This window comes from Lepidothrix coronata, unplaced genomic scaffold (assembly GCF_001604755.1).
Source record: "Lepidothrix coronata isolate B3197 unplaced genomic scaffold, Lepidothrix_coronata-1.0 Scaffold46, whole genome shotgun sequence".
NCBI lineage: Eukaryota > Metazoa > Chordata > Aves > Passeriformes > Pipridae > Lepidothrix > Lepidothrix coronata.
In genome coordinates this window covers 2,594,331-2,613,674 of record NW_016690226.1, presented here as the reverse complement: position 1 = coordinate 2,613,674, position 19,344 = coordinate 2,594,331, and the positions used below count along the sequence as shown (strand labels likewise).

General features: G+C 39.1%; 1 protein-coding gene across 2 annotated transcripts in view; it reads left to right on the top strand.

Annotated features, from left to right (window-relative positions):
* GSK3B (glycogen synthase kinase 3 beta) overlaps positions 1 to 19,344 on the top strand; it is a 154,883-nt gene that overhangs the window by 50,221 nt on the left and 85,318 nt on the right. For both annotated transcript variants that reach the window (XM_017814730.1, XM_017814728.1), the window contains exon 2: positions 7,588 to 7,781. In XM_017814730.1, coding sequence (XP_017670219.1) covers positions 7,588 to 7,781 — 194 coding nt within the window. The remainder of the gene's footprint in view (positions 1 to 7,587; positions 7,782 to 19,344) is intronic.

The window sequence follows — 19,344 nt, the reverse complement described above, 5'->3', positions numbered from 1 at the left end:
CTGTTCGGTGGGGGTGAAAAAAAAAAGAAATTTTTTTTTTTTTTTTTTTTTTTTTTTTTTTTTTTTTTTTTTTTTTTTTTTTTTTTTTTTGGTCTGTCTGATGTTCCCCTGCTTGTACATCAAAGGATTGCTTTAGGTTTCAGTAGCAGTGTGTGTTTCTGTGCTGGGATGTCTTGCAAGTCAGAGTTGATGACTCCACTCTTCAGATGGCTTTACTTGATTTGGCTGTATGGCCTGTCATGCTCCCTCAACTTAATTTGTGCCTGGGTTACTAAGGGAGGTCACCTGCTTTTTCACTAACTCTACCCTGTGCATAACTCTCTAAATCTTGTGTCTGAGAACTCCATAGCTTTTTTTTTCAGGTTATTGATAAAAGCAGTAGGTGTGAGGGCAAAAATTAGTGCTGATGGGGCCTCCTACTATATTTTATTAGATCTTAGTTACGTTGAAACTTATGGGCTAGTGTATTATAATTTGATTAATAATCAACTTTCTTTATATTTGTTTCTTCATTAATTTGGGTTGTGATGGCAAGTCAGAAACCCTGTAGAAGTCACAGTGGTTTTGCATCAATGTTTTTCTCTTCTCTTTTTCAAGTGAATCTAAAGTCTCTTTAACAATATGGAGTCTAACAATCCAATCTTTAGAAACTACCTTACTGCTTCTTTATTCAAAGTAAATGGTGTGGTACTTTAAGCTGCAATTGTCAAACTTAAAGGATCGTATGAATCGTCTCATCCATCGCTGAAGTTCTCTGAGTGTTCTGATTGCTTTCAAAAATCACTTCTCAGACTTCTTAACTAGCTCTTCCAAAATCCTTGGATACAAATCATGAGATTCTTGTGATCTCAAGTAATGTCTGATGGCCGCTCGTTTATTGCAGTATTCAGTTACAGTCAAGAAGTCAGATGACATTTTCTGTGCTAAAACAAGTGTGTGTGTGTATATATATATTTAGTGAATGCATCTGCCTTATCTGTGTGATGATTGGCACACTTACAGGTTTTTGTTAAATGTTTGACCTGAACTATTTTTGAAATTTTAAGGACTCCTTTTGCGTGGGGTAAATTTAAAAACCAAAGCAACGTTGTATTTTATAAGACTCCTTTCTTCACTTCCCTGAGTTTTTCTGGTTTGGTCCATTAACGTTCATTTCAAGAAAGCTGGAGAGGGAGTTTTTACAAGGGCATGTAGTGATAGGACGGGGGGGAATGGCTTCAAACTGAAAAGCTGAGATTAGATACAGAAATTCTTTACTGTGAGGCTGGCGAGACTTCGGAACAGATTGCCCAGAGCAGTTAAGGATACCTCATCCCTGGAAGTGTTCAAGGCCGAGCTGGATAGGGCTTTGAGCAACTTGGTCTAGTGAAGGATTCCCTGCTGATGCTGGGGGGGTTGGACCTAGATTATCTTGAAGGTCCCTTCCAACCCAAACCATTCTATGATTCTATATGATTCTAGGATTTTTATTTTGTACTGTCTTCCACTAGGTAGCATTTATGATGAAGAAAGGAAGCTATATAGGAAAACAGTTCATAAATACCATTTTTATACTTTCTCCCCTGTACTGACTCTTAATTATTAGCTCTTCTGTAACTAACTTTTAAAAAAACGTAGTGGGAAAAATAATTAGAAAAAGAAAATTTGTAGCGATTTCTGCTGCTGACAGTGTCTTTCCTCAAGCATACGTTGGCCACACAGAAGACTTTCAAAGCAACTGATGACCTTTTTCCTTCATGTACCCTGAACAGATATCTAAGAAGCTGGGCGTTTAATTTCGTAGCCGAATCTGATGATCAGTACCAGATCCTAGCAGAAAACATTTCTTGTGCTTTCTATTGAAACATTTGCTTCACAAAGTAGTTAGATCTTTTGGCCATCCAGTTATCTGTGACTGAAGAGAGCCACTGCGGTTCTGATAGACTTCTGTCCCCTTCTGGTCACTCATTTCTTTCTAGGTAGTTGTGTCAGCTGTTGTAGGGTTGTAACCTAATCCAGTTGACAGGGGCTGGATCCAGCAGTGTCGAGTTTGTGTGGAAGTGACTTGTTCACTGTATTGAGCATTGAGCAAATTAAGATGAAGCAGGTTGGTGAAGGGGAGAAGTAGTGAGTAGTTACTTGATCTTGAGCCATATCTTAATAGAGAGGTGACGCTGAGATTTGAAGCAGGTGAGTGAAGATACTTGAGGTAAGTGGAGACAGACAGCTACATGACTTTCAGCACTGTAGTCTGTTGCAGCTCTGTGAGGTTTTCTTTTAGGACTTAAAAACAATCTAAATATCATCTGTTGCAGGGACCTGTGCGCATGCCAGCAAGGAGAAGTGAAGCAAGAGAAGATAGGTAAAGTCAAAAGAAAGGAAAAGGTGGAGTTTGTAGACAGCATAAAGGATTGAGGTTTGCATTTGAAGTAGGAATAAAGCTGCTGTAAACATCCTGCTAATGCATTGTTTCTTCCCTTTGACTGTAAAACATATAGAAGAGGAGGAAGAGGGGATATATATATATAGATATAGATAGATATATATATAGGTGAAAGGAAAAAAAAGAATCCTAGATATCTGATTATATCTGCATTAATGTGTGTTTGTACTGCTCAGAAGCAAAACAGGTAAAGGGATGTAGGGGAGACATAATTTTGGACTTTTTCCAGGCCCATTCGCTAGAAGGTGTGTGGGAAGTTCTGATCAATAGCAAAGGATGCCTTTCATGGTCTCTGAGGGCTGAAGTGAATTTTATTGAGTGACAGCTGCATTTAGGCACAGGCAAAAAGTATACATGCAGTACACTTACAGAATGGTCAGCTTTGAGCTAGCGGTAGGAATCTGCAGCTGGTGGGGTATTTCTGTAACAAAACACTTGTCCAGTAGCAGAATCCCTTATCTCACCTGGATAAAACCAAAAATATCTGCCACCATTTTTTTTTTGGAGATGCATGCCTCTTGTTCCCAAACCATACAAATATTTCATTAAAATAATACTGATCCATATTAATTTTTGTTTAATTGGTGAATTGTATAACCAAAAGACAGAATTGAATATATGCAACTTTTTTTGAGTGTACAAAATTGAATTAAGAATCAGCTTGAAAAGTGTAAGAGGCCCCTGGCATTAGGTAAAAATGATGACATGAGCCATTATAAAGTTATACCAAGATATTGGAAAATAGAGTTGTAGTTTGCACTGATGCTCTGACAAGCAGTGGTCTCTTAAGTGGAGTATATTCTTTTCTTCCCACAAGCTGCTTGAGTATTCTCTTGTTTGAGATCACTGACTTTACCTCATGCTCTTGATCTGTCCCGTGTGGTCATCATGTGCTAAAGGTAGAAAGAGAACTAGAAAGATCAGAGCATTTGAAAATTGCATTGTCTGGATTTTGTTTTCAGTTGCATATCAGACTTGTGGAATAACCTCTTCATTAAAAAAAAAATCCTAAACTCAAATACCATATCATGGATGTTAAGCATTAATATCATGTGAGAAAATGCTTTAAGAGTTTGCATGAAATGTACCAAATGAAAAAGCAAGTGTACTACAGTGTGATAGCTATTTATTTTTACTTGTGCTTCTGCCCTGGGTGTTACAAAGGTGGCTGGCTTAGATGATGGTTGTACAGTCACATGAATTTGCTTTTTTGTTACAGTAAAGGCAAGGTCATGTTGCTGTGGGTCCCAGAAAGCTGCAGCTTCTGGACAAATGCTGGTGACTCTTTTGATGTGAGCTGTGCTGTAAGAGCTATTTAATATTGTGGACCTTCCTTCCTTTTGTAGTTTTTAAATTTAATGTCCTAGTTCTATTGTAGACCCTATAATCAAAGGTGTTGAGGGTATTGTGTGTTTGACAATGCCTGCTTATCCTCTGGGGACACTAAGTCTGACAGTCCTAAAGGAAATAAGAGGTGAAGGGGATGAGATAAGAACTGTCTAGGCTTCTCGTTAAGACTGGCTGTGGTGTAATGCTTCTTGGTGTTTGCTGTTGGGAGTCATTTGGGGGTACTGGAGGTTTCTGGGCAGGGGTCCTTCCTCTCTACTATCTTCCATCATGCTGAGGCTAAAACCAGCATTTCTGAAAGCTGTTTAGTGAACTCATTTACATGCTGTTTGGCTGGCAACTCAGCTCTTGCTGTCCAGACAATTAAAACTGGGATTACCATTCTGAACTGCGTATGGTCTTGAGAACAGTAGATACGTCTGTGCAGTGCAAGGAGTAGCAAAACCGTGTTGGGGCCTCTGGATGCTGCTGTGATACAAGCACATTATTTGTATACTTTGAGAAGCAGTGAGACGTTTTACTCTTGGAGACCAAAACTGTCAAAGGTGCAAGGTGAATTTTACCCCTACAGTCCCTCAGGTTCAGCTACTCTGTAATGGAATATAACTGAAACAGGCTGAATTCTTTAAAGATTAGGGTCCTTATGGTATCTTTTGTGGATGGGTTTGCAAAAGCTGTTGTTCGTTGGAAGAAGGAAACTGCGAGAAACATCTAGGAGGTTTAATGCTCTGTAAGGTTCTGGTAAAGAGACAAAGTGATTCTTGGTGCAGCGATGAAAGTGTCAGTGCTTACACTTTAAAGCACTGACAATTTCAACTGGTTAGGGGCTGCTTTTCTATGGACTTAAAGGGAAAATGTGTAAAGCCAACTGGCTTCTCATTTGAGCTCTGGAGAATTTGGCCACGTCGCTGCAGCTCCACACTGGGACAAAACACTTGAAGTGGCCTGAAATTCAGGGTTTGCTTTTATGGTAGAGGAGGCACCTAAGCGAGTTGCAGCTCTGAAGAGGGTCCTTAGAGCAGATCTCTTGATACCAAGTACTTCAAATCTCAACCAGTGTTGCCAGGGACAATTATTTTTACCTCTAAGACTTCATTAGTCTTGATTTTTGGAAAATGGATAACAAAACTCCTTAACAGTAGTCTCAGTACTCTGGTCTAGTGACCCCTCCAAAAAAAAAAAAGCCCCCTCAAAATCCATAAGCTAGGGGATTACCTTTTATTTTATGAGGATTACTGCAATAAAACAGATGCAACCTATTTGTATGTGCCTAGTTAGAATGCTAATCATAGAACAGTTGGGCAAATAAAATACAGGGCTGCTATGGGAGTTACACTTTCAACTTGTTTACCAAAAAAAGGGTTTCTTTTTTTTTTTCCTGGATTCCTTCCATTTATTTCTAACAGTTGTCAAATAGGAGAGTGAATTTTCCATGCAGCTTTAGTATGCTTCCATTTATGCCTCTCTCTCCTTACGAGCAGACATTCATCTCTCTCTGGTTTTCCTTCCCACCCCCTACCCTGTTTTCTCTTTAGATCTGTATATATATTCTGTATCTCACCTTCTCATGACTATTTTGGGGAAGGGCTGTACCTACTCTGTATTGCTTGGCAAGTTATTGGCATCCTTAGAACTGACCTGCTTTATATATTTTTGATTTGTTTGTTTGTTTGACGGAGCAGTTGGAGTCATAAAAGCAAACAATTCCTAAGAACCTAAAAGGTAACATAAAAGATGAGTAGCAGTTAATGTGGGCTTTTCATGAGCAAACGATGCCAAGCCAACCTACCTTTACAGAAGAAGTAGTAGTAGATGGATGTGTGTACCTTGACTCTGAAGTTTTCAAACTTATTTTCTCATGAGAAGTCTAGGAAAACAACGGACTACTGGAATTCCCCTGAAAGGCATACAAAATTATTTGATTATTTTGTTTGAGCGTAACAGGAGGTTCAAGAAAAAAATACAATGAGATATTTCATGGGATTTTGCAGGGCCTTTAAGCAGTCTGACAGGATTCATTGGTTTTTACCAATTTGTTAGCTAAACTTAATGTAGTATCATGAAATGGATCTCCTGATGGTGACTGTGCTTGAAGGATGTGACAAGCTGGCAAGAATGTGCAGTAACCTTGGACACAGTTCAGCCAGGACAAATGCAGAATATTAGGCTTTGATAAGAGCAATCAGGTGTGTAAGTGGAAAGTGGATGAGGATTGGACAGGCAGCAGCTCTGCAGAGGAGAGTTTGGTACACAAACTGATCATGAGGTTGCAGCATTGCACAACCTGCAAACGTTGTGCTGGGCTGTACAAACAAGTGTGTTGTAAGTCAGACACGAGAAGTCACTGGCACGCTGGGTAGAGCTGAGATAAGCTCCCTTTGCAGAGCCTGGTTTTCGGTACCATACCTGAGAGATTTTTAGGAGTGAGGGGAGAGCTTTCCCGAAGAGAAATAACTTCTTCATCATGATAACCTTTTTGCAACAGCCCCTCACATATTTGAAGGAGATGATGGGAGGATGAGGGAAAGAGAGCAGGGGGGAACTGCACCATTTTCCATGCCCTCTGGGAGCAGAACGAGGAGTGTTTCACCTAAAGTGCATTAAAAGAGATTGAGCTACCTGTTGGAAAGATTTTTCTAAATGCACGAATAGTGAAGGTCGAAGAGACTACCTGGGAAAGGTTGCGGAGGGAAGGTTTCTTAATAAGCAGATGTGACGAACATCTCTTGAGTGCAGATGCTGTAGAATTGCAGAGTGACTGTTGTGGAACAGTACATTCTGTTTTTCCTTGAAGCCCTGTTCAGTTCTGTAACCTGAGCCATCATAATTGAAAGGCAATAAATGCCCAGAGTGTGTTTATAAAATGCCTAAAGCTTTGGTTCTCTTACACACAAAATCAGGCTTTGAACAAGGTGAAGCACTGTTGGTTATAACAGTGGGACTGGGAGTAGGTAATAGTGGCTTGGTCTTTTGATAGGAAAGTGGCTGGGAAAGTGCATGTGACTGTGGACTGCTGAAACCCACAGCCACTGCATCTGCACTGAAGCACATCCATCTGAGCAGCTTCCACAGGCATCTTGCATCTTGAGCATGGATCTCTGTCCGTGTTCTGTTTCATGTCAAGATGCCACATAAGTGCTTGCCACCATCATCCTTCTCTCCCTTCCTGCCCCTGCCCCAGGAAGTGCCTCCATCCTTTGCAAGGAAGTCCAGGCAAGAAAGAAGGGAGGAGCAGGACTGTGCCATGTGATGCAGCCTGGATTCTGCTCCAGGTGCCCACAGCCAGGTTTGACAAAGGTTATGCTTCCTAATGTGTGCAAGCTGAAGCTTTATCTGTAGGTGGATTTGTAACAAACTTCCCGTGCTCCTGGTTTTCATTGCCTGTAAAGGTCAGAGTGCTGCTCTGACAGCCATACTGACAGTTTGATTTCTTCAGTTATAGGAAAATATGGGAAAATGCTTCATTTTGGTAATACAAACAACACTGTTTAGTTTAATACCACTTAACTTTATAATCAGATGTAGGAATAAGTACTTGACTTCTTCGTGCATCACATTTTATTGCTCAGCTATTTGCTTCCGGAAAGGAAATTTTTGTTAGCAATAATCTACATGAAAAATTGTCACCACTTAATATATTTTGGTAAAAAATATGCTCTGCGTTTTCTCTGCGTTTTGTGAGGGTTTCCTGTTTTTCTCTATGGGATTAAAATACACATGCTGATTTAAATCTTTGTCTTACCCTCTTCTGTTTCAGTCTTGTTGGTCATCCTGCTTAGGCATGTGTTCTGATTATCTGTGTATCTCTTGCTTCCCAGGAGACAAAGATGGCAGCAAGGTGACTACAGTAGTGGCAACTCCGGGACAAGGTCCGGACCGACCACAAGAAGTTAGCTACACAGACACCAAGGTGATTGGAAATGGATCTTTTGGTGTTGTGTATCAAGCCAAACTCTGTGATTCGGGAGAGCTTGTGGCCATTAAGAAAGTTCTGCAGGATAAAAGATTTAAGGTGAGCCTATGCATAAGTTTCATATTTTCATGAATGTTATCTCATTTTCCATGCCTTTGATGGCAGTGGTTTTGATTTTCTTAATGTATTTTCGTTGGAGCACATAAATGCACATAAAAATTTTTTAGGACTAAAGATTAAATGGATGGTTTATGATAAAGGGATATAGTTTAACTTGAAAATCAGTGAGTCACTGTTGTTATGATATTTTGGATTAGTGCAAAGCAGGAAGCTAAAAATCCTGATTTGATATTATGCTGTTTCCAGGTTGCAGACCAGATTTTTCAGACAGTGAGGTGTGGAAACCAGGGAAAAGCTTGTCTTATGCTTACTGTTTTTCTAGCACAGACTCTTCTCCAGTCATTACTAATTAAATTGCTGGAAGAAACAGAAGTCTTTGGACTTTGTTCTTAGTTGTTGCACCTATAAAGTGAAAGGCTGTATTTGACTAAATCAGAAATTCCCAAGGCCAAGTATGAAGATAACAAATACTGAGCCCAGGGCAGTTTGGACTGAAGACAAGTTACTTCCCTTTATTATCTGATTTCTGAATGTGTTCTGTCTTGGCTGGTTTTAATAGGCTAATGATTCTTCATTCTAAACAAGTAGCCTTCCAAAGAGAAATACTTTTATCTGGTAATATTAAACCAAATAAAAGTTAAGGACCATCAGCCACTCATCACTGCTCTTAGTCCTCTGCTTGGTACTTGATGTCCTTGACTGCTTTCCCTTATAATCAAGTGGCCTGCAGATCAACTTGTGCAAGCAGTGCATGATAGCAAAGGTACTGGTTTTAATATTTCTTGAGTTTACAGTAAGACTTCATGGAGAGCTGGCTTCACTGGTAGTATTTGTAATTTGTGTCCTGTTTTGGTAGCAAAATCATTCTTTTGAAGTGTTTTGAAGGAACTGGTGTATGCCTTTTCCTTGAGTCTTGAAATTTAATGCTGTCATCACCACAGGCATCAACATATCACAGATGCATTAGATATAAAATGGAAGATAAAAGATATATTTAAATTAATGTAATCATGGAGCATTATATACTTCTAATTGAGAAAGGCATGTAAAGTTCTTATATTGTTCTTACATCTGAGTTATTTCTGGACTGTATTATGGGTTGAAGGTAGTTAGTACTTGGGAAGCATGCAATATGATGTAAGAGCGTGTTATTTTAGAAGAATGGAAGAGGTAAAACAGAAAAGGAGAAACAGAAGCTCTAGACCTAGCCATGCTTCTTGGTTTCTTCCCATTGCCTAGGTCTAGGGGGAGGGCCAGGATATTTCCCATACCATGTGCTTGGTAGATGTCAGCTGGTGCTTTGGACCAGAATCTTTGATTTTTTTTTTTAGTGTCATAACTCTGGGGTTGTGTAGTGTGTCAAAATGAAAACTTGGCTGAGCATTTTAGTTCCTGACCAGATATTAATAGTTTGGGACATTGTAATTATTTTTTAATGAATCTCTATTGGGCATTTGGAATAAAGTGTAGGGTTTTGGTAGTTGGTTCAGTGACATTTTGTTATCTGACTATGTATCCTTTTATTTTGGAGTGTTTCTTTAAGTGATTTGAAAAAAATCACATCTCTTGAATACTAGCTCTCCTTTTGTTAAAGCAAAGCAGCTGAACTGAAAAGCTAAGTAGGGTGTTTGCAGTTTGGACTCTGAACTAATGGTGTACATTTGATGATACAAGCTGAGAACATCCAATACCTGGAGGCTTTAAAACCCCTAAAGAAGGTGTAATTAATGTTTAAGTCCATGTGTAGATTCACAGATACCATTAATTTAAAAGTACTTTTTTAAACTTCATAATTTGCATGGGTCACACCTGCAGCAGTGCCCAAGTTATGCAATTTTTCATATTCTTATCCCAAACTTGTGTCCCAACTGCACAGCACCATCTACCTTTGGTCTCAGCTCCCTAGTTTTTCCTGTCATTCATCAGTTTAGTCCTCCCATTTTTTTTCACATTCTGAGCTGGAAGTGTATGTTCTGTTGGCAGGAGATGTAAATTCCTGCAGGCTGAATGAAAGCCTCTGCCTGGAGAGATTTGGAAGCTAGACACATGTATCTTATATCAAGAATAGCGTACAATTACTTCAGGGTATGCTACTTTTTGGGAATGTCTGTTGTAGGTAGTAAATGCTGGACCAGATAATTCACCAGTTAAACAGGAACTTTTAATGTCTGTTGGCTGCACAGTTTGATTGCAGTGTAGGAGCAGACCAGCTCTGGTGTTCAGAGAGCTGAGCTGTGATGTGTAGCTTGACTGGGCTGTTGCCATCCCTGCTTGGCTGCCTAAGTCCAGATCCAAGGCCTGGTCAGTGGAGTTCCTTAAGAAGTCTGCCACTTCCTTCTCATTAATGCACACCTCTGCTTCAGCAATGATAGAAGGGAAGAAACCCAACCCTTCTGTAGACAGCCAAAGGTGACAGTAGCTTGTTTGATTTAAATGAACTTTATCAGTTTCAGAGGGAAGAGAGGGGGCACTTTAGAAATACCTGTCTGCGCTGATCCCAGTGGTGGAGAAAGCAGGAAGAGGAAAGTAATGTATGAAAGTTGCTTCCTGAAATCTGAATCATGACCAAAACTTTCAGCTGTAGCTTCTAGCTGGTGCCTGCTTATTCTCTATGCTTATCTCTCCTGATGTATTTATCTTGGTACGTGCAGTATAATTCCTTTGTCGTGATTTAGCTCTTTAAAAAAATGTTTTTAGAAAAAACGGTAGGAAGTCTTGAAACTTAAAGGGCATGATTCAGAAACTTTAGGAAATCCCTAGAGATTGTAACTTCTAGGCTCTTTCTGCATTTTGTGAATGTGGAGGGAGGTTATTGTGTAGATCTGGAAAATGCACCACAGTTGCCAGTTTTAGATCTCTGTCAGGAAGCTGAGATACTTTTGTCCAGGTTTAAAGCTAGCTTGAAAGCTGGAATTACCAGAGGGGGGTTGCCTTTTTTTCTCTTTTTCCATTACTATGACAAGTTTCTGATCAGCCTCTGCTCAAGTGGAAGCAGCATTGGTCCACAACAGAAAGAAGTGAGTGTAAAATCTTTGCTGAATAGTTGAATCTTATAGTTTCTGTGATGATAGTTTGCCATGTTCCTACTTCTTTCTACTCCCTTGTTACAGTTCAGCGGTTCTTCAGTTTGGCAGTGCAGTTCCTGCATGACTGTGTTTTAAACAGGGTCTCTGAATTGCTCTGGATCTTAAAATGTGTGTGTCTAGAGTTCCGTGTAATGTAGAGCAGTAGTATTGGTATACTAGGGATAGTGGTAAATGGTTGAAGGGAATAAATAAAATCTAGAGAGTTATGCTTAATTTTAGTTTTCATCTGTACCTTCATTAAGCTATTCAGCTAGTTCTCTGTATTAAGCATGAGGAATTAAGTAATGTAATTTTGGGCTTGAATGAGTAGTTGAATGAGTAGTTCACAAGGTATGTGCTGTTTTGTCATTAGTCTGTGAACAACTGAATTTGTCTCTAGTTGTTATGGAGGGTCATATTCTTGGGTGTGTTTTTTTTTTCTTTTTTTTTTAAAGTTTCACAGGGGGTGAGAGATGTTTCTCTTTGAAAAATAGTGTAAGGCCAGCTATTCACAAGCTTTTGGGGCCAAAATCCTTTCAAATGCCAGAATTTCCAAAAGACCATGATTCAGCTTTCATAGATCTGTGTTTCCGCTTCTATCCCACAGACACATAATAATAGGTTCTTATGCAAAGCATCGATAGGTGCAGTTAAATGAGTCACAGCATTTTCAATTATTTTCATCCATGTGTCTGTGCAGGCCTTTAAGTGACACAGCCTAATTGTGATGCTTGAAAAGAAAATACTGGTAGCGTAAATTTTCTTGCATTGCTTTTTTTGGCATGTTCATTGGAATATTCTTCAGATTAAGAGTAGACATGTTGCTGTCTAATCCTGCAAAAACTAATAATAAGCAAACAGGCATGTTAACATAAATAGCTATTTTTTGTTATTTCTGTCATTCCATTAACATTTTTAAGAATTCCTGTTGGAATAAATGTGTGAATTGTTAGAAATATTTCACAGCTGACTGAGAATATGTAATTAAATTCTCCATATCGGAATTGCAGTACTTGATGTTTCTGCTTTAGTGCTAGGCTAAATGAAATCTAAATGATGAAGGGAGTTCATACTATTCCTGCACCTTTTCAAACGGTCTAGATTGGGCATCACACTTCTTGTTAATGGCTCACACAGACATGAAGTGTGCAGCAAGAGAAAGCCAAATTCTGTAATGGGAACCATTCATGCCATCCAGTCTGTCAAATCATTCAGGGACTGCCTAGGTTTAGCAATCCAACTGTATGTGCCTTTGGCTTAGTTGCCTGAATAATTTAAATAGGCAGATCTTCTGGAGTGTGAGAGGATGTCAGACTAGAGCCCTGATGGTCCATAAACGTGAAGCCCTGCATTGGTACAGCTGAGACCACAGTGCTCTTTCCTATTTGTATTTATGGAAGAAATAAATGTTATGACTATTTGAATGTTTGTTGTTTCTTTGTTTTGTTTTTAATATATAAAGTCTTAGTGTTAATCTGAACCTTAAAACCCAATAAAGCAGCAGGGTGGAAAAATAAGTCTGTGTTGACGTTCTGGTTTCTGTCTTTCTCTGCTGGATGTGTGTACTTCTGTGAGCTGCTTGAAATGTTTCTGAAAGAGCAACAGCTTTCCTTCAGTTCCTACCTCGGATATATCAAGCTGCTAAGTATAAAAAGATCCTTTTTCAAAGTAGCCCATATCCACTGTTTGTGTTCACTTAATTACAGCAACTTTGATTGTAGCAGCTCCCATGAAAAATATAAAACCACAAGGAAGAATTCCTGTTGAAAAATGACTTGATGTTTAGGTTTTTAAGTTCCGGTAACTTTTCAAGAGACTTTTCTTTTTAAAGCATTCAACAATCTAAAGTTGACCCAGTTTTTTTAGTAGGCTGTGTGTCTCTGCTTGTGGTTGGAGATGTCATTCTGTAAAACATGCATGTTTAAAAAGTGAACCTGTTGATTAATAGTAGATATCTTTTGCTCTGAGAATGTCAGTGGTTAATAGGCCATTGTGAGAATCTGACTTCAAATTGGATTTAATTATTTCCGCTCTTGGCTGACCTTGGCTCTTGGTTATCCATGGCTGGTTAAGATACAGCAGATAATAGCATTATATTGAAAAAAAAGTTCTGTTTTCAGGGAGCTTCAGTCTGTTAAGGTCACTGTTAGTGCAGCGATCAACTCCTATTTTGAGGAGGCATGTACCTAGCAATCTGATTGAAAGAAGAGTTAAAACAAGTCTTATTTGCTGTCTGTAAGCTTGGGCTATAGATAATCATGTCTGTAGACTGACAGACAGAAGTTTGACACCCAGCCTGTTGATATGGGTTGGGGAACCCAGTTGTAAAGCTTTAAGGGAAATGGTATCTCTCTCTCTTCTGTGCAGGTTTGGTTTTCCTTTGCCAAGTTCAGACAGGATGTGTGAACCATCTTGCTTTTTAATGTTTTAGCAAATCCATTTTCCTATGATTGTAGCTTTGTCATGAGAATGTTAAATGTTCATTTGAAGAGAAGTCATTGTTACTGCTGGATACCTCATAGAACTCTTGACTTCCTTTCTATGTGCCTGAGTTGTAGACCCTTTCAAGCACACACTCTAGTGAAGTCACAGAAAGATCTCCAAGACTGAGACCAACCTTGGACTCATCACCACCTTGTTGACTGCACCATGTCACTAAGTGCCACATCCAGCTTTTTCTTGAACACCTTCAGGGGCGGTGACTCCACCACCTCCCTAGGCAGTCCATTCCAACGTTTAACAAGCCATTCCATGAAGAAATTCCTCCTGATGTCCAACCTGAACTTCCCCTTGTGAAGCCTGAGGCTATGTCCTCTCATCCTGTCACTAGGTGCCTGGGAGACGAGACTGACCCCTGCTTTGCTGCAACCTCCTTTCGGGTAGTTGTAGAAAGTGATAACATCACCCCTGAGCCTCCTTTTTCTTCCTACTTCACTGCTTTCTAGAGAAGGAATTGAAAGTTATCACAGTGGTTTAGAATGAAGGCTATCTTCATCTTATGTCAGCATTTAAAGTCTCGAATACAATGTGGAGATTGGATTTGCTCTGATGTATTCGTGATTATCTTTCACTGTGACCTCTTGTCATCTGCACAGGTTTCCTCTGAACTAAGGAGTGCACTTCCTTTGTTAATTTAATCTCTGTGTGAGCTAGCTGAGTTCTCTCATATCTTCACCCAAGGATCATTGAATATTCAAACATTAGTATGTAAGGCCTTATCTCAAAAGAATGTTTTTATTTACCCTATCTCAGTTGAGTTGGAAGCACCCATGGGATAAAAAGTCACAAAGGAAAGACATGGGAATGAGAATTAATAACATTTAAGCACCTTTCTTTTAAGTCTTTGAGGGCTTGTACATCATAGCTCCCTTAAAGATCTGAGGAACAGTGAACCATTGTTCATGAGACCATCATGGAGGTGTCACTGTTTAAAGGATGCCTTAATTTTATTGTTAAATAGCTAGAAAGAGCACCCAGAACAACAGATCTGTCTTCTTGCTAATGCGATGGCTTGTGTTTGTATCACAAGTAGGAATAAAAGGCTGAAAATGTTTTCCAGTGACTGGCAAATATTGTGAACTTTTGTAACACTATCAGTAGAAAGATGATTGAGCCTGATCAAAACTGTCCTTCTCCTCCTAGTTGTTGTCATCTGAGGGTATGCAGTCCCTCTTAAAGACTAGGGCTATCAGATAGGATTTCCAGAATGGCAGATGCCTGGGCATGTGTTCAGGATGTTTTTCCGTCTTTTAAACAGCTGGAGGGCTATGTTCAGTTTCAGGGTTTTTTTTCTAGTCTATGCTTTAACTCTTGTACAGTGGCCAGATTTGTAGCTCTGGTCCAGCTTATCTTAACCGATTATCAGAGACACTTACCCAGATAATAGCTTTTCTTACAGCAGGACTTGATCCGACTGTCTCCTGAACGCTTATTGGAGCCAGTTCTGTCATTGGGCTGTAATTGCAGTTGCAGCACCTCTCTGTTCATAGCACACTGAAAAGTCTGGATAGGTATCTGAGTTCTCACTCACAACCTTGTATTTAATTCCATTTTCCAATTTTCTCAAACACTTGAGTTTTCGTAATGAGTAAAAAAATCTGTTTACCCTTGCTTTTGGCGGTCTATGAAGAAAGCACTGTACTGTTCATTATGTCAGCTGAAACCTCCCTGGACATACTTCTGTGGCCTAGAAGAGATCTAAGAGCGTTAAGAAGCATTTTTTTCACTTTATATTATTTTAAAGTCTATATAAATAAAATTATTTGTAGTTATGGCTGTGCCTGCAGATGTTTTCAAATCTGACAACTGAATTGGATGTGTAATAGCTCTTAGTGCAAAATTGGTCTTTAGTTGGGCACGTGGAGATGAAGTGGAGTTTGTACTAAGGGCATTGATTTCAATTCTCTCATTATCAACTGGGGAGTTGGACTGAAAATTAATGTCCAGGGAATGCAGCATCATGCAGCTGCAGTTGGCCTAGGGAAGAGGAAGTGCTCATCATCTGGAGATGTGGCTCTGTGTGTGTGTGTAGAAACGTGTTCCTTACATGTTAGTAAGGAAATATGCCATAAGGATGTGTTCTTTGAAAAGGGAGGAGTCAAAAGAGCTCTGGAGGGTTTTTTTGCCCTTACCCCGTGGATGTTAGTGTGAGGCCTTTGTATGGATACATGTCACAGTTCAAGTGGTGCATTTATTTTGAATTTTGAGCTTTTATTTTTCCATGAGTTTTTCTGTGGTATTCCCTGGACTAGGACCAAAGATAGGATTTTAAAACAAAATACGTGTTTTGTCAATTTTCTCTCTTCTTATTCGCTTCTAGTATATAACTTGAGACTAAAATTAAACCGTTCCTGTGTGAATCTACTGACCAACAAAAAGAACTGTAAGATACCTTAAATTAATAAAAAGTCTTTTTCCCCTACTGGTCCAGATAATTCATAGAGCTGCTCTAATAAAATTTAGGAATACATATATATATATATATTCCTAAGTTATCTGGGGACTATTTTTTGAGATAGGAGTTAAATGGATGCTATCTGAAATAATGACATTCAAAGTGGAGATTACAGTTTCAAAGAATTCCAAACCCTTTAAGGTGTGGAAGTGTGTAGTTCAAAGCATATAAAATAGTTGTAATTCTGTCACATACTGACCACATACTGTAACTCTGAGAGTGTACTTGAACATATTGCAGAATTCCTGATAGTAGTCAAATTAAGTTCCAATTTTAAAAGATAATTTCCTTTCCTTTGACTTTTTAACTATGCTGCCTCTAAGTGCCTGAGAAGGACTGGCATACAAAACCAGTAGTTCTGCATGCAGCAGGGATAACTTCTTTATTTTACATTTGTAAATCAGAGTTTTTCTTCTGGGTCACACCTTCTACTTAGAGGGAGCCTTGTTTATGGCATGGATTTGTAGGTCTGTGTAATGAAGGTAAAAGCTTAAGTCTTCCATTACCATTACCATGGAGACCATATATCTTTGCATCTCCTGAGACTGGCAGATTACAGGCTGATGGAGCAGATTTGGTTTTACTCATTCTTATTTTACAATATTTAATGGCTGACACTCCTAGTGTGGCAACGGAGTAGACTTTCTAAGTGTGCAACTAGATAGAAGTGGAGAATCGAGAGCAGCTCTTCGTTTTGCAGCCTGAACTTGGTCATTTAAAAAAAGTCACAGTAAAATTCCTGAAGTCCTTCTGAAGCTCAGGGATTTAATGGTCCACCATGCATGAGGTTGTATGTAAATTCTAGGCTAGATTTGTTTTTTTTTCATATCTCGTAGTTGTAGCTGAGATGAACAGGCAGAGAGTAGGCACATCTTGGGAGCTAGGTAATGCAGATGCCATATAGAGCTTGGATATTAAAGAGGATATTGGGTGGAAAGGGTGTCCCAGGAGGAACTTTCTACTTCTGTCTCCCAGTTAGAGAAAAGAGTATTGTGTAGAGTATAACTAGAAGAGTAACTGCTGCTTGATGGGATAAAAATGGTGCTTTTTGAGACTATTTGGATATTTGGTGCATGCAGTTACTTCAAGGCTCTTTGTTGTACCCTTGTGTATTCTCTTCTGCAAGTCTCACAGCATGAGATGGCCTGCCTGGCTATGGAAGATTTAACATAAACAGTTTTTACATCTAGCAACATTACATACCTGTGGCTCTCACTGCTTACCTCATTCTTGCTTGGTTAAATTATCTTTGGTGCAATGTGCCATTCTTAGAGCGTGATTGGAATGTATTGTCAAATAATTTGTCTTCAGTTTTTCCCAGTGAACACAGATTGTTTTGTCTTTAAAATACGTGGCTGCTAAACCAGGCGGTAGCAGACTCTGTGTCCTTTCTGAACTCAGTATTTGTTATTCAAATATTCTGCTGCCACAGCTATGCACTTGAGGGGAAAGAAGGGCTAACTGATGAAATGCTAGTCACAGAAAGGACAGAAGAGATCCACCTGCTGCTCAACAGAGGCTTCCTGAAGCAAAGAGATCTTTTCATTCATATGTCACCAAGACAGCTGTGCTGTGCCCTCCGGCACTGTCTTGTAGTTCAGCCCTTTTGGTTTTGTTTAAAACCTTGTAATTGAGCTGGCTTTTTTTTTTAATTTATGACTCTTCCTTGAGGAGGGGTGACTCAAATTCAGCAAACGAAATGAGGAAGGTTTAAGTAAATGTGAAAATGGGAGTAATTTTTGTTCTTCAGTTGTTTTCTTGAGTAGACCTGACATTTTATAACCAAATAGCATGCTCCTTCTGGGAGTTATTCAAAACTTTGAGAGCCATGTAATTGATGATTGTTTTCTTTTGTGCTGAAGGCAGTATGTGCTCTGCCCATTGCTTCTTAGAAAAGTAGTACCAAGACATGGGAAAGTAATAAAAGGAAGCTCTTTTAAATGTTTTGTCAAGCATCTAAAGTGCAGAGACAGGGGCATTTCAGACTGTTGGGCATATTCTAGAATTAGCAACGCTGCCGGTTTTTCCTGTGACTTAGATACTTCCTGGTCTCTAGGATAACTGAGGAGGTGAGATGTTTGTGACCAACAAGATTATTTTTAGCCTACACGATGCAAGGAATTATTTTTCTGCTACTTTTCTTCACATGTTTTTGAGGAAAGCCTGTTTCGGCTTTTTGTTCCACTTTGTTTTTTCCATCACATCTTCTGTCTGCATTATGCAGTGAAATTTGACATAGGGCACGAAGATTAAATTTAAAGGATAACGTAGATTGAGGTTTTGTTGGATGACCAAACAGTCCTGTATGATCTACTTCAGGAAATAAAACCAAATCTGATTTTAATTTGAGTGGCTTTCTAAGAGTTGTATCATGTAATAACCCAAAATAAGGAATATTTTTGGAAAGGTAATGAGAAACTTATTCCATTAAGGAAAATTCTAATTACAGTCCTTGATGCTTTGGTGCTGTGTTGGTGCTTGTTTTAAAATATAACAAGTGATGTCAAAAAAGTGGTTGTCATGCATTTGCAATGTTTTTTTGGCCAGGAGCAAGGAAGGGACTCACTCTTCTTTAGGGTAAAATGTGAGGTGTGATGTTTATCATATTTTTAAATATATGTTACAAACTTTCAACTAAGGAGAACCAGTCAGCACTCTTCAGGGTGGGTTTTTGTTTATGTAGTGCCTAATATAGTGGGATGAGTAATGGAGGCTCTTATATGTGTCATGATGCAAATAACCAGACTATATGCATCTGTATCTATGTTCTGTAGTTATTCTAAGATTTAAAGACAGGTCTAATTGTTACAGATCCAACAAAGGTGCTCATTTCACTTCTTCGTTTGTGCTGTTCCTTTGAAAGCCCAGCCATGGTGATTAAACTGCATCATTTCTGAGCTAACTAGTCAAAATACAAACATCCAGTCTGAATCATTGACTGCATATGAAAAACAACAACTGAATCTGTTTGGGGTTTGGTTTTTTTTTTAATTCAAAAAGCACTCTGTCACAGAAAGCTAGAGTGTATTTTCCTCCTTGTTCCCCCCCCCCCAAGCTTTATCAAATGATGAAGACAGAATATGTAACTTAACATCTTTTAAAGATTCATCCACTTATGTTTCTTCATTCAGAGATTCGTCCAAGGATCTGCTTATCAGACTGAGTTTACAAGCCCTTTTGTATTCATCTTATTTTAATCACACCAACCACGAGTCATAAAGGTTGTACCAAGTTTTTTGGGCTTGAAAACAGGCATTTCATTTATACCAGATGAGTATAACAGTGCAAGCATGTTGATTGATTATAAATGAAATAATTTGTTGCAGTCTACTTAGTCCATGAAATGGGACACTGCAACTTAGATATCTGAGTGTTGAGGTGGGACATGCATATTTCTTGCTGTGCTGCCCACCAGTTGCATTGATCTGCTGCAAGTGGACAGAATAAGATTTTCCCCCCTTCTTCTCCCCCCCCACCCTTTTTAAGTAGAAGTTCATAGTGAATGTTGATGTTGCCTGTGGGC